General features: G+C 37.3%; 1 protein-coding gene across 2 annotated transcripts in view; it reads right to left on the bottom strand.

Moving 5' to 3' along the window:
- Nucleotides 1-7,416, bottom strand: part of LOC146678433 (b(0,+)-type amino acid transporter 1-like) — a 42,245-nt gene extending 34,829 nt beyond the window's left edge. The window contains exons 1-2 of one of the 2 annotated variants that reach the window (XM_085390979.1): nt 7,261-7,416; nt 6,181-6,299 (exon numbers count right to left, since the gene is read on the bottom strand). In XM_085390979.1, coding sequence (XP_085247105.1) covers nt 6,181-6,285 — 105 coding nt within the window. In that variant the 5' untranslated portion in view covers nt 6,286-6,299; nt 7,261-7,416. Of the gene's footprint in view, nt 1-6,180; nt 6,300-7,251 lie in introns of both variants that reach the window. The other variant, XM_085390899.1, reaches the window with a different exon arrangement.
- Nucleotides 7,417-15,098: the final 7,682 nt, after the last annotated feature.

A 15,098-nucleotide genomic window follows, 5' to 3' on the forward strand; every position in this document is an offset into this window, starting at 1 on the left:
ATTAAAGATGAAGAAGTCCCTTATCATTAAAGGCAAAATCCTCACATCTCACAACATGTGAAAACAAACAGCAATGTCACTTTTATAGGTAATTTCATTTTTTAGTCACTATAGATAGATGAGGCTAGAGATAAGGGTAATACACTAAACTTGTACTTTGTCTAAATCACTGCAAAAGTGTTCCAGATCTTTCTGTGGATCTCATACAGCCTTACCCAGTCATGAAAAAAAAAAACAGAGAGGCTTGTCATCTCTATACTTGTTTAGAAATTTCCCAAGTATCCTTGAGAGGAGCAAAGAGCTGGTTTAATGTTCCTCAACCAGAGTGAAACCACATTTTTTATTCTGAATCTGAGGTCCAACAAAGGGGCAGACTCTTCTCTTTTGTACCCTTGCATGCATCTTGTAAGGGAGGATACAGAGTATGGTCCCGTCTTCATAAAAAGGATGACCACCACTTTAGTTTGCACATTCAAAGACACCACCTTGACCACAATGTTTCAGAGGCATGTCAGCACACACCCTGATATCCCTTTGTTGGTGTTGATCTGAGATCATCATAATAATTTTGGAGGAGGATCCAAAGATCAACACAACAACCAACAACCTCTGAGTTTTCAGTTAGTATTTTCCAAGAATTTGGCTAATCCTATTACATTTTCACAAGTAAACCAGCATGAGTAATGTAAACTGGCTAAAGGCAAACCTAACTTGATACTATATTTATTATATTGTATTGATTAATAAAGAAAAACAGGAACGACACATCCTGGGGTTATTGAATCCAGGTCACTGACCAGTGTCCGTGGGACCAAAGAGATAATTAACTAGTTCAGCTTACATTCCACTAACAGTAAGAACACAGGAGGAATGTCACACAATCAATATGAAAAAATAAAATAAAAATTACACACTCTTTCAATTCTAATTGTTTTTTTTTATCAAAACATAATAGGAAAAAAATGGTTTCACAAAACATTATACTTTTTCATTTATTTAACAAAAATTAAGCCAAAATTCAAAAAGCAGTATATAAAAAAAAATAATAATAGAAAACTAAGTATACCTCATTCAGTGAGAATTGAGTACCAGCCAACTGCCAATGATCAAATACACTTTTACACAATTAACTGATCATCAGCAAGTATGACCACTTCTAAGAGCAGAAACATTGTCAAGTTGTGGGTCTGAAGCATTCAAGTGTCTGATAACACAATGCTGTAAAGGAAAGACATTAGTAAACATGTTAAAGAATCAATTATTACTACCAATAAATCTGAGGTTTCAAGACACTTCCCAATGTTTTCAAGAGTGAATATTCCAGAAAATTCACCCTAAGGTGAAAAAAGACCCCCCAAAAAACAAGAGCTGCATCTCAGAATCCACAGGCCTCCGCTAGCATGTTAAATGTTGCGGATCATGACAGTGCGATTTGAAAAAGACTATACAAACATGGTTTGTGTAGAAGGGTTGGAAGGACAAAGTGTCATGGTCCTGGGTCGTGTGACCCCGTGTTGAGTTTTATGTATCTTTTGTATTCATTTATGCTTTAGCTTAGTTCGTCTAGTTAATTTCTAGGGTGCTGTTTAGCCCTTTGTTTCTTAGTTGTTTATGTCATCTCCCTGTACTCAGTCTCCCTGGTTCGTGCGTCTACCTGTCATGCGTGGTTATGTTTAGTTCATGTCATGTCTAATCTCCATGTTTCCTGTTTTACTTTGAAAGTCTGTATTCAATGTCAGTGTATTTAGTTTCACTTCTCCTGTCCTGTCTTTAGGTTCATGTGTGTCAGCTGTGCTCCCATGTGTGGCCACTTCCCCTGATCATCCCTCATGTGTATTTAGTCTCTGTGTTTCATGCAGTCTGTGTTGCGTCGTCTGTGTTCCCACCCTCCATGTCCTCACGGCCAGTCTTTACAGTCATCTTCATGATTTTCTTAGTCTTCATAGCTTATCAGTATCTGCTTCCAGTTTAGTTTAAGTTCAGTTTAGTCACAGTATTTCTGCTTTGTTTGAAACCTGCTCTCTTGTATTCGCACCGGGGTCCACCACACACACCACCGCACGGTCTGTCTCCTCAGATCGTGACACAAAGCCTTTTGTATCTAAAAAGAACATGACAACACAGCTAAAATTTGAAAAGTTGCATGGGTTGCCAGGTGAAATTGTTAGGGAACAATGTCCTTTAGACACACCATATCAACACAAACAACTTTTGACAAATATTTAGCACACTAGTGGAAGGGTAATGGTTTAGGTGACTTAGGCACCTTGTAGTCATTTAGTCAACCACTAACTCCTGTATACAAAAGTATTCTAGAGTCAGATTTATCTGTCCAACAGCTAGCTTGGCCAAAAGTGAGTCATGAACCAGGAGAATGACCCCAAACACATCAGCAAATCTGTAACAAAGTGGCTGAAAAAAGAAACTAATCAAGGTGCTGAAGTTCCCTGTCTAAGTCTTGAACCTAATTGAAAAGCTGCATAAACAAATATCTACAAACTTTAGAGCACTGAAGCAATATTGTAAAGAAAATTAGGTGGAAAAATCCTCCACAATAATGTGAGAGACTAATAAGATAATAGTTACTTCAAGTTATGGCAAATAAAAGTGGTTCTACAAGATACTGAATCATTGGGTGTACTTAGTTTGTCCACAAACTGCTTCTGCATTTTGGCTCAGTTTTTGGTAAATAAATAATGAAACAGTATAATATGCTATGTGTTTTGTTCATTTAATGTTTATTTAAATCATTTTAGTACCTGGTAAGGACTGGATATTTTTTTTGCTGTCTTGACAAGGCTCGCAAAATTTCAAAATCTCTGGTAGCCATTCGGGCAGGCATTCTTCAGTTTTTGGTAGCCCAAAATAAATTTAGTAGCCCGAATAAAAAAGAAAGCAATTTTTTAATGTTTTGTTTCCGTTACAATATTATACTTTAATGTATAATATTGTAATGGAAACAAAAATGAATCAAAAAAAATGTTAAAATACAAATCACAACAACTGTATAAAAATTACAACCATCAACTCAAATACTTGGTTCAAATTGAACAGAAATTTCTATGAACTTGTAAGAATCAGTCTGTGTCAGATCCTGAATCTGAAATTTCCACTGAAGTCACGGGTAAGAGGCAAGTGGAACCAAGATCTAGGCCATTTGCTTTTTGAAGTTTGCAAAGACTGCTAAATTTTGCCAATAGTAGTTCACTCTTTCCAATATAGCACGCTGTTCTAAACAGCTTTTTCAGGAGTTCTTGTTGTGCTTGGTTTATTTTTAGTATGTTTTTTTGCAATTGCTGTTTGTTCTGGGAAAGATACTGCAGACTGGGCAATAATGCATTTCTTGCATTTCTCATGGGTTCTGATGGGGTCTTTCTTAAAATTACTGGTCCCAGTAACAAAGGCGCTTGTCGACTCAGAAATCAAATGAAACTCACAACACGCCTGGCAGAACATCATGTTATTTAGCTTGTCATATTCCAGCCACAGAAATTCTTTTGTCCATGAAACCAAAAAAGCTGCGCTTTCTTTTTGCCTCATAGTCTGATTTGTCCTAACTTTTCCGTTTTGTGGTAAGCTTTTCTTTGGCTGCCCCTTCTTCACCCTGACCTGTCTTATTTGGCTGAGCAGAAATAAAATACCAGCGTAAATCCTGCTGCTTTTACACACGTACTTACATAACGGTCAGCGATTCTTTGCACACTCAACCTCTCACATGTTTAAGCTTGCTGCGAGAGATTTCACTTGTCACTTTTGAATAGTAAGCTAATGAGTGATAAGACGATGTCAGAGGAATTGGTGCGCAATTAATCGTCACTCACCAATCAGTGCTGCTGCTCTCTACACACCGTTCGCACAATTGCAAAATGAAAGTGAAAGCAAAAAACAAGCGCAAATTCAAACGCAATTTCAATATGTCACATATTGACAGTGGCTCATCGATGCCAATGACATAATTACTCAGCTACATTGGCGAAAGAATGCAAAAGCATAGACATATATTTTCCTTCCTATGATAGCCCGACGGGCAGGGCTGAGTTAGATTTTGGTAGCCCGACTGGAAAAATTTTGCGAGCGCTGCTTGAATTAGGATTGATGGAGGGTTACTTTTACCATGACTGTAAATGCCGATATAATAAAAGAAGACAGAATTAAGAAGCAATATAAAAGCAATATCACATAAAAACAAGTCTATAAAATGTGTTTAAAGAAGAGACCAAAGTAACTGATTTTCCAAGCCTTATCTCTTCAGGTAGGTCATTCTAAAGCCTAGGGTGTGGTCACTTTTAGGGCCCTCCCAGAAGGGCCCTACCTGAGGATATAAGGATGCAAACATTGGGTAAAATCTTAAAGATCTATTAAAATAAACAGCGATCTGGTGGGGCTTGATATAAAGATACAAAGCCAGTGACTTTTCTTTATGCCAGAAAGAGAATTACAGAAGTCTGCAGGAAAATATGTGTGAATGGACTTTTCCAGGATGAGAGCAACGACTATCATAATCCTATTTTAACCTGAGAAAACCTTTCAGTTCCCATAAGTTTATTTTAGGAAGGAAAAAGCATTTTGTATCTAAAAAGAACATGGCAGCATAGCTGAAGTTTGACAAGTTGCATGGGTTGCCAGGTGAAATTGTAGGGTAAAAATGTCCTTTAGGCACACCATATCAACACAAACAACTTTTGACAAATGTTTAGCACACTAGTGGAAGGGTAATGGTTTGGGTGACTCAGCCACAGGACTTGGGCACCTTGTAGTCATTTAGTCAACCGCTAACTCCTGTATACAAAAGTATTCTAGAGTCAGATTTATCTGTCCAACAGCTAGCTTGACCAAAAGTGAGTCATGAGCCAGGAGAATGACCCCAAACACATCAGCAAATCTGTAACAAAGTGGCTGAAAAAAAGAAACTAATCAAGGTGCTGAAGTTCCCTGTCTAAGTCTTGAACCTAATTGAAAAGCTGCATAAACAAATACCTACAAACTTTAGAGCACTGAAGCAATATTGTAAAGAAAATTAGGTAAAAAAAATCCTCCACAATAATGTGAGAGACCAATAAGATAATAATTACTTCAAGTTATGGCAAATAAAAGTGGTTCTACAAGATACTGAATCATTGGGTGTACTTAGTTTGTCCACAAACTGCTTCTGCATTTTGGCTCAGTTTTTGGTAAATAAATAATGAAACAGTATAATATGCTATGTGTTGTTGTTCATTTAATGTTTATTTAAATCATTTTAGTACCTGGTAAGGACTGGATTTTTTTTTTTACTGTCTTGAATTAGGATTGATGGAGGGTTACTTTTACCATGACTGTAAATGCCGATATAATAAAAGAAGACACGCAGCAGAATTACGTGTTTGTGTGTGTGTGGGGGGGGAGAAGATATGCGTGTATTCACATCGTTTATGTTAATGAGAGTGTGGGGAGTGAGTTGGAGGGTGGGGTGAGCTGCTTTTAACCATGTAAAGCACTTTGTGCTACATTTTTTTTGTATGAAAAGTGCTTTATAAATAAAGATTGATTGATTGATTGATTGAAGAAGCAATAAAAAAGCAATATCACATAAAAACAAGTCTATAAAATGTGTTTAAAGAAGAGACCAAAGTAACTGATTTTCCAAGCCTTATCTCTTCAGGTAGGTCATTCTAAAGCCTAGGGTGTGGTCACTTTTAGATTTATGCTTCAAATGTGAGACGGCCTCCCAGAAGGGCCCTACCTGAGGATATAAGGATGCAAACATTGGGTAAAATCTTAAAAATCTATTAAAATAAACAGCGATCTGGTGGGGCTTGATATAAAGATACAAAGCCAGTGACTTTTCTTTATGCCAGAAAGAGAATTACAGAAGTCTGCAGGAAAATATGTGTGAATGGACTTTTCCAGGATGAGAGCAACGACTATCATAATAATCCTATTTTAACCTGAGAAAACCTTTCAGTTCCCATAAGTTTATTTTAGGTCTTATGGAGCTTATTAGGCGTCTGGATTGCACTGCTGAGTGGATGATTATGGAGTTAATCTGTAGAGACGCTTGCTGTGGTACTGCCTGGTACTCAGTTCCAAGGCTCTATTATTGTAAAAGGTAAGGATGATCCTTTAGTGTGAAAATTTAGTGAGACTTGTTCTCAGGAACCTGCATGTATATAAAAGTCAAGCACACTGGTTCATACTTACATCTTTTTGAAGGGCAACGGCCTTCACCACCTCCTTGTTGTCTTTGGTAAGGTCAGTGGAGCCATTCTGTGACTCCTTTCTCTTCCTTATTCCACTTTCATCCATAGCAACACACTGGTCTATGAGGTAACATAAGTGTTGACACACATTACAGACCACTTGCATTAACTTTTACAGGAAACACATCTTTGTTGTTATCATGACATGATAACGTTTAGAGGGAAAACTATGCTCTTCCATGGGCAGTAAATGTTCCCTTTCATCAAGATACACAGTGACTCTCAGAAACAAGAGCTCACTAAAAATCCACTCAAAGCCAAATCAAAACTAAATTTGTTCACAAATTGATTCCCATAATCTTACAGATTTAATTACATTACCAGGAACAGATATGGCTCAATTGCACAAATTTTGATTTTAAAGAGTTTCACTACAGTATTAACCTCATGCAGTGATATCTTAGACTAATCATCAATAGAGCAGCTCAATAACAGCCTTAAAGAGATCACTGAAATATCTTTAGAAGGGTTTTGGGTTGATTTTAAGTTTATTATAAGGTGATTCAGCATGTAAGCATTGTTTGTGTGGAGCTTTTAAATAGCAATTTTTAACAAATGTCCCTTAGAGCTGTATTAACTGTAATCCTTAACATTCATTAACTATTTGAGAGTCAAAGGGTTAATTTTAGTGATTTTTTGTGATTTGTAAAATTTGGATTTTGTAAAATTTGGATTTGGTGCTCTTTAGTGCAGTAATGATCAGCTCATATGCTTCATATGCTTTTTAACTGGGAAAAACTGTGAATATATTACTATTGTAAACATAGACTCCAACTTAGTCATACTAGGAGAACTGGTACAGACCGGCAGTAAGTCAAACATTATAAAAAGAATGGGGGGAGCGGAAATGTGTCTTACTCTGACACTCAGTGATAATATTTAAATACAAATTGTAGGAAAGAATTGCTTGAATGTAATTACATTTAACAGTAGCTCTGCATCACCACTATCACATACTATGTAATACATGATTATAAAGAAATGCACATTTAAAAAACATGTTTTAACTTACTTAACTTACTTGAAGAAAACAAAAACCTCAATGTTGGTCCATGTACCTTGAATGCAGCTTTTCCAAACCCAGGTGCAGTATTGTGAACACGCAAATTATGTTAAGCTAAGTTCAGTGAAGTAGAGCAGAAATGTCTGATGAAAATTGGGGGGGAAAAAACAAAAATCTCCATGAGACTGAGTAACTCCTCTGGTGGGAGGTTCCCAAATGTGATTGGACAGCTCTACATGAGAAGGGGGATGGGTTAAGGCGAAGTTCTAGCTTCATGAAATCTATTGAGCAGAAGCTTTAAAAAGGTACTGCTTTGAATTACACAGCAGATTTTCTTAACTCATAATATTGTGCAATAGCAAAATTTTATACATATGCAGCTCCCCAACTTTGTAAAACAGTAACTGAGAGTAAGAATATAGTGAGAGTCTGACGGCAATACTATAACCATAAAAAAAGAAAATCACATGATAAGCTTTATTTCATTTAATTTATACCCTTTTGTTTCTTGAGGGAGATCACTTAATCTGTTACTCAGTGAGCACTCCAAGAATCCCAGTAAGAAACTAAAAGTGACACAACCAAAACACCTATTACGTTTTTTTCTGTTTTGTTTTTTGATACTCTGAAAGAATTCCTTCCTTCTGAGTTTACCTAGCCTGACTTCCTTCACAATGCCTCTTTGATAAGGATATGTGACACCCCTGCAGTTGTGTGCTTGAACATTTGTGAGTTTGTGTGCTCATGTTTGACATTCCCTTTCCACTATACATGTTCTTTTACCTCTGAAAGAACATGTATTTTAGGCTGTAAAGTTAGCTCTGACTAGGTCACCTTTAAATATACCTTCAGATATTATTATACAAATCTTTGCTTCATTATGACATCCACAGATTCTATTACAGACATTAATATTCAATGAAATGAGTGAATCAAGCTAAAAATGAGAAAGCTTTGTATATTGTTAGAGTGAATTGTTAAATGTTTGTCATTTTTATGTTTACCATTTGTACATTGTTTTAACTCTGATGAAAGAAATTTCACTGTCCTTCCCCCCAGATTCTCGAGGTTCTAGGTGGGGAGCTGTAGTCTTTTATCACAGACACATCCTTGTGCTTTTGATGTAAGCTTCCTGCGTTTACGACCCTTTGGTCAGCAGGTCTGACACACACACACACACACACACACACACACACACACACACACACACGCACACACACGCACACACACACTTACTTAGATACAGAAGTTCACACATATACATACAATGCCTTGTCTTGGAACCAAGGGGGCGTGGCTTTGTTCTGACGTGTTTTGTGTGAACTGTCTCTCAATAAAAGGCAGCAGGTGGAGGTCAGATCTAGAGGTCATTTTCGTGGTGGACACAGACGAGGCCTCCCTTGCGCAAATAATTGATCGATCGACTGTCTTGTTTTCTTCATGATGAATAAGTCTCTAGAATTACCGGGGCTTGTGGAAACACAGACCCAACATATATAGGATCATATTATGTCTTATGTGAATAATCTTGTATGATCTGTGATGTAAATGTAAGTGCAAATTCAAACAAATGCCTTAACAAAAGTGAACATTGCAGAATTGTTGTGCCTTGTGATAAGGGCAGACAATGACCTGTTTAATTATGTCATTTCATACGCATCTGTTTTAAGAGATGATGGACTATGACTCTTAGGGGATTTGCAATAATGATAACTGTGGTTCAGATAAGACATGATAAGATGAAATAATCCTTTATTAGCTCCACAGGATGGGGGGGTTCAGTCTTAAAGCGGCACAGAGATAGACGCATAGAGTCAAATAAAAAAAATACTAGTATCTGTAAAAAAAATAAAATGTGGTTGTAGTTGTTGTGGTGGTTGTTGTGGAGGTTGTGGTGGTGGTGGTTGCCATCTCCCTTGGACTTTTACCACATGCTGACTCATTACATAAATGAATGGGGAAATTCACGTGTTTACGTCAGGCATTCAGTTTTACTGGAATTGTGTCATCTCCATGACAAATGTAGATGCGTGATTCATGACTAAACATCACTTTAATCCAATCATCTGCACTCAGTGACTGTTTCTTTAGCCCATTACAAGCTTGTTTTCTCTTGTTTAGGTGTTAGTACTGGTTTTGTTTGGCTTTTTTGTATGTAAATCCATTTAGCCCATATCTTACAGTTCTCTCACAAATTTGACTACAATTTTTGCCCATTCATTTTTCATTTTCCTGTTGTGCTTGTTTTTCTATTTTCAAAGCATATTTCCATGTCCTACACATCTTCCCATGTCCACCTGTATAGTTTCGCCTTAATACCTTTTCCACTTTGATTGAATTTTCTTCAAATTGTAGATACAGCTAACTGAGAATTACCAACATCTCCATGTTGAATTTCCTTCTTGAAGGACTTGTATATTTAATTTGAATATTTAAACTGACAGATCTCTTGTTGGAGGAATACTTCCTTACAGCAGCTTGTTAAAATTTGCAAACAATCTTTTTTTAATTTTTATTTTGAGTGGTTTGATTTGTGCAGGCATTGATGCAAATTCAAAGATGACTCCATATTAAATGTTTTTATTTTTGTTTGTTTTTTTCTGTATGTGATCTAGATTAAAATGCTTTATCAAGTATTGTTGGGTCTATGTTTCCACATGCCCCGCTAGTTTAGAGTCAAAAAGCAGCTCTTGGAGCTCACACTCCTCACCTGTCCCATAGCCCAAATCCTTCAAAGAGCAGCTTCCCTCGCAGCTATTTATTGACAAACTGTTACAATACACATCACAGCAAAAGCACCTCCCCTCGTAAGACCCCTCTTGATTACAAAGACAAGGCACTATGTGTGTATGTGTAGGCACTTGTATGCATGTGCAAGAACGTGTGTGTGTCTATGTGTGTCCATGTGTGTGTTTGGGTGAGTGTGTGAGAATGTGTGTGCGTGTGTGTGTGTATGTGACCTCCTGCTCACCAAAAGGGTCATAAAAGCAGGAAGCTACAACACAAGAAACAGATCTTCCAGATAGAATGTATCTGCAGTAAAACCTCCCCCAGCACAGAGTGGCTGGAGAGGTGGTCAGAAACAAAGGAATGGCTTTGATCCTACAGTTTGAACCAAGACAAATTTAAGAAACACAATGACAACATTCAACAATTAGACTTAACAAGTATTAAATCTACTAACCTCAGCCAAGGAAGAGTTATGGAGGACTTTTGTCTTTCACCAACAGCACTACTGATTGGACTACAGGCAGCCATTTCAGCCTTGTTACGCATAAGCCTCACTTTGTTCACACTGTGGGTGTGTTTATGGGTGTCATCAACATCACACATAAATAATAAATTATACTGATGGAGATCACTTAATCTGTTACTCAGTGATAATGATAAGCTACATTAAGGAATTATAATCCTAAAGTTCCAATTAAACACCTAAAAACCAATCAAATATACCCCCACATGCTCTCATCTCTAGTCATTAGAATCTTGAAGTTTTCATTTGACCTCTGTCAATGGAAAATTGTATTTAGTAGTCAGTATAATCTTTTAGTGATATAAGTTTGCATATGATAGAATACTGCATGTAGTTATTTGTATTAGGAAATATTCAACCATGTATACTTAGAGGCATATAATCAATTGTGTGTGATCTCTAACAGGCTGCAGGCTTGGTGTGCACTCCAGGAATGCACCCCCACGTCCTGGGAGCATGAGAGTTCGTACCTTGTTTTATTGTTTTACGGCAGGATTAACATAGCTATGTCTGTTTTAGTTTAAGTGCTTCTTTACATATAGATGAACTGTTGGATTTTCCAGACCAGCAGGTTAAGGGAAGTTGTTTATGGGGTCACATTCTGACCCTTTGATCTCACACACACACACACACACACACACACACACACACACACACACACACACACACACACACACACACACACACACACACACACACGCACCACTGAAGTATAAATAAAGACCAGGGCAAAGCTCAGCGCGAGTCTCAGTCTGGCCTTGCCCTTGCTAGCAAGAAGTTCTGTGTGTTTCTCTTCTCGGAGTCTTTACTGAAGAAGTGTTTTAGAACATTTTCCTTAACAACCTCTGTCCACATGTATTTTATTAGTTGTATCTTGGCCTGTCGATCCATCAGTGAAATGGAATGATTTTATGTCATTTTTGAGATTAAGTTTGAAATAATAATAAGGTGAAAAACCAAACTAACTTCAGATCTGGTTAGAATTATATTTGGTTTTGAGTGAGTTAAGAATGTGTATATTTGTACAGATTGGGGTCCATTATGTGTCTCAACAACTTTAGAAGTTAACACAGGATCAATTATTTATACAAGTTCACACTTTACTGGGTCTTACCGGGAATGCTACTATGTGCTTCTTTGTGATTTTTGCAGCAGGTAAACAACACATTGAAACAATGCTGGTCTGAACATTCTGTCCTCCAGGAGATGTTTAACTCTACCACCATCAATGTGTCACAAGAAAAAAACAACAACAAAGGTGAGGAGGATTACTACAACAATTACAAAGGAATATACCCTCTGATTGATGAAAAAGTGTTTAGTGTTAAACTAGAATTCCTAGACACTTTTGCTGTCTTCATTGTTCCTGCTACTCGTATGTAACTTTGAAATTGGCAGGATATTAAAAAGGCCTATAATGTTCAAGCTGCTTGAGTTGAGTTGGCTCCACTTGTATGTTCCTCAGCTTGATGCGACCTTTCCTGAAAAATATGATTAACCACATTTTTGGGAAATCTCAGTTCAAAATCCCTGCCAAATCTGTTGAAAAAAAGAAATTACATAAATAGAACCTGTCTAACAAACTAGTAATTTAAAAGATATCAAAAAGCAGCACATCATGCACTGTAAAATCTAATTAGTTCCCAGAACTCAAAAAAATTGAGGAAACTCGTTGCCTCAAAAAAAATTGAGTAAAGCTAAGCTAAAAATGACTAAATTAGGACAACTTATTTATTTTGAGTACTCTATACAGGCTCATTTGTTCCCAGAACTCAAGAAAATTGGATCAAGTTTACGTAAGATGACCAAGTTAGGGCAACTTACTCATTTTGAGTACACTGTACAGCCTTGTTAGTTCCCAGAACTCAAAACAATTGAGGAAACTCGTTGCCTCAAAAAAACTAAGTAAAGCTTACTTAAGATGACTGTTAGGACAACTTATTCATTGCAAGTCTGCAGTATTAAGAATAACTTGATATTTCTGACTGTACAATACTAATTGTTTACGTCTGTGAAGGTTCTCAGTCATCCAGGTCATCGTAGTCAAAGGAGCTTGCAAAGAAAAGCGTCTGGACTTCTTTAAGTTACTTGAAGACGTTTCACCTCTCATCCGAGAAGCTTCTTCAGTTCTAAGGTCAAATGGTGGAGAGTCCCAGATATAAACCTAGTGGGAGTGACCCCCCACAGAGGAACAAAAGGACCCCCTGATGATCCTCTAATCGCCTGAGCCAAGGTGTGAAACTGGGTGTGGGTCCCAATCAGCCAGAGTTTTGGGTGAGTTCATTGTGAAACCTGGCCCCACCTTATCATGCGAATTCCTGAGATCAGGTGGCCCAGGATGTGAGTGGGCGTTAAGGCGTCTGGGAAGGGATCTCAAAACTGGATTATAGATGGCAGAGAGTTGGTGTCGTAAACCACCACCTCTGTTCAAAGATGGTCGCTCACAGTGGACATAGATGGCTTCTTTCACTCCTCTTTCTTTGGTTTGAAAGAGGAGTGAAAGAAGCCATCTGGCTCAGGCGATTAGAGGATCATCAGGGGGTCCTTTTGTCCCTCTGTGGGGGGTCACTCCCACTAGGTTTATATCTGGGACTCTCCACCATTTGACCTTAGAACTGAAGAAGCTTCTCGGATGAGAGGTGAAACGTCTTCAAGTAACTTAAAGAAGTCCAGACGCTTTTCTTTGCAAGCTCCTTTGACTAATTGTTTACCTACTGACAAACATTTCAAGTTCAACTAAATGAAAAAACAATTTGTGGTAACCTGAATATGATTAAAAATAATTAACAAAACTTTTTGTAATGATGTTAAAATCAGCCCAACTTTTATTTTCAAACACAACCAAGTATAACAGCCAACATACTGGACACTGTTCTGCTGAACAACACTGTTATATCACTGTTATAATCTCACAATGAAACAAAGTCTCAGATGTAATTATTCTGAAAATAAGTTTAGGCCTACCACAAGTCTGTTTTGTACTTACATTACTTATATAATCAAAATAAAATATTTATTGTTCTGTCACAAGTGCAGTCTCTGATTTAAACAACACATTTGTTTTTCATTCCAACACATGAGCTGGAATGTTGTAATGTTTTAAGGATGCTTGTTTCCAGTCCAGGCATTACTGCCTGAATGACTATCATGGATCGATGTGATCCAAATGTAGGTGCAGAAGAAAGTCTTTAACTTCCCTTAAGTACAGTGGCAGTGGATGTGGGTTGGAGATGCAATGAGCTTGAACCTGCAGGCGACCATCTTCACTGACCACACTATCTGTGACGGAGGACTCATCTCTCCTGGTGTCCTGCAAGCAAACAATCATATTTTTTGGAACATGAACTTAATTGCTTTCTTAAAACATTTTTTATGTGTAATGCTGAAATATCTACTTCATTTATCAAAATATCACATATTTGCAAAAGTGCTTCCACGTTTTCGGAGAGCTCTGTTATCCACCAGCAGCTGACCGGGAGGTCAAGGCTCGATAGAGTCCGGGAGCACAGCTAACTTCTGGCTATTCTTTTCAACCCCCCTGCACTCTTTTGCTACTCAGGTTAAACATGATATATAGTTAGTTAGTTAGTTAGTTAGTTAGTTAGTTAGTTAGTTGGTTATGGCTATGGATTGAAAATACCCCCACCCCTAACGGCTGCACCTCCCAAAGAATTTTGTCTGGGCTCTTATCTCACTTTTTTTTATTTCAAACAATCAACAGAAAATTTCACCGACACAGTTTTATGTAAGGTTTTTAAGGCTGTTGTGTTAATTTTTAAGTAACATGACCCCAGCGGCAGCAGCAACGCTAGGCTAACACTAACTAGCTAGCAAGATTATAAACCTGGTGCTAAACTAAGAGAAGCCGCAAAATCAGTTTGAATAAGAGTAAACATTTACTCACCAAGTCAGTGTATCAGGTAAAGATTCACAGCAATGACAATAATCTCTTGAGCTGACGCTTCTCCAGGTTTGCTCAACATATCCCATAACAAATGCTGGCACCATGAACATGTGGACTGATCCGAGAGGGAGGAGGAGGTAGTCATGTGGCATTTTCAAAACACATTTTTCATCCTTCCGCCCTGAGAAGCAAAACTTCCAGCTTACTTAGTTTTTCTAAGTTTAGACAACTCAAATAAATTGAGTTTATCAGCATTTTTGCATAAAAAGTACTGGTAACTTATTTAAATCGAGTTCTAATAACAAATTGATAAAAATTGAGTTCAGCCCATTTAATATTTTTAATTAAACACAATATTACATTTTACAGTGTGCCATGATCTAAAGAAACCCAAGAACAACTGAGATTTGCATTGTGGGCTACTTTTTGTGAAAACTTTTGAATTTATCAGTGAGAGAATAAAAATCCTCGTCTCAATCATGTTTAATATCTAAGCAATAATATCTTCAATAAAAGGACTGAATAAATTCCTTGAGGAAGATTGCTGAAACTATCAGAATGGAAGTGAGGGAATTAATCAAGAGGGAAAAACTAGAGAGACAACTATGTTTGCATCTGCAAAAAAAAAAAAAAAAGACCACATAAAAGAGTGGGCACCCAGAGGGAATGTAACCAGGATTTTATTTTAACTTCAAACAC

Source organism: Rhamphochromis longiceps, linkage group LG1, assembly GCF_057381845.1.
Source record: "Rhamphochromis longiceps isolate RC_006_pf linkage group LG1, R_longiceps_female_GT1.1, whole genome shotgun sequence".
NCBI classification, from domain to species: Eukaryota; Metazoa; Chordata; class Actinopteri; order Cichliformes; family Cichlidae; genus Rhamphochromis; species Rhamphochromis longiceps.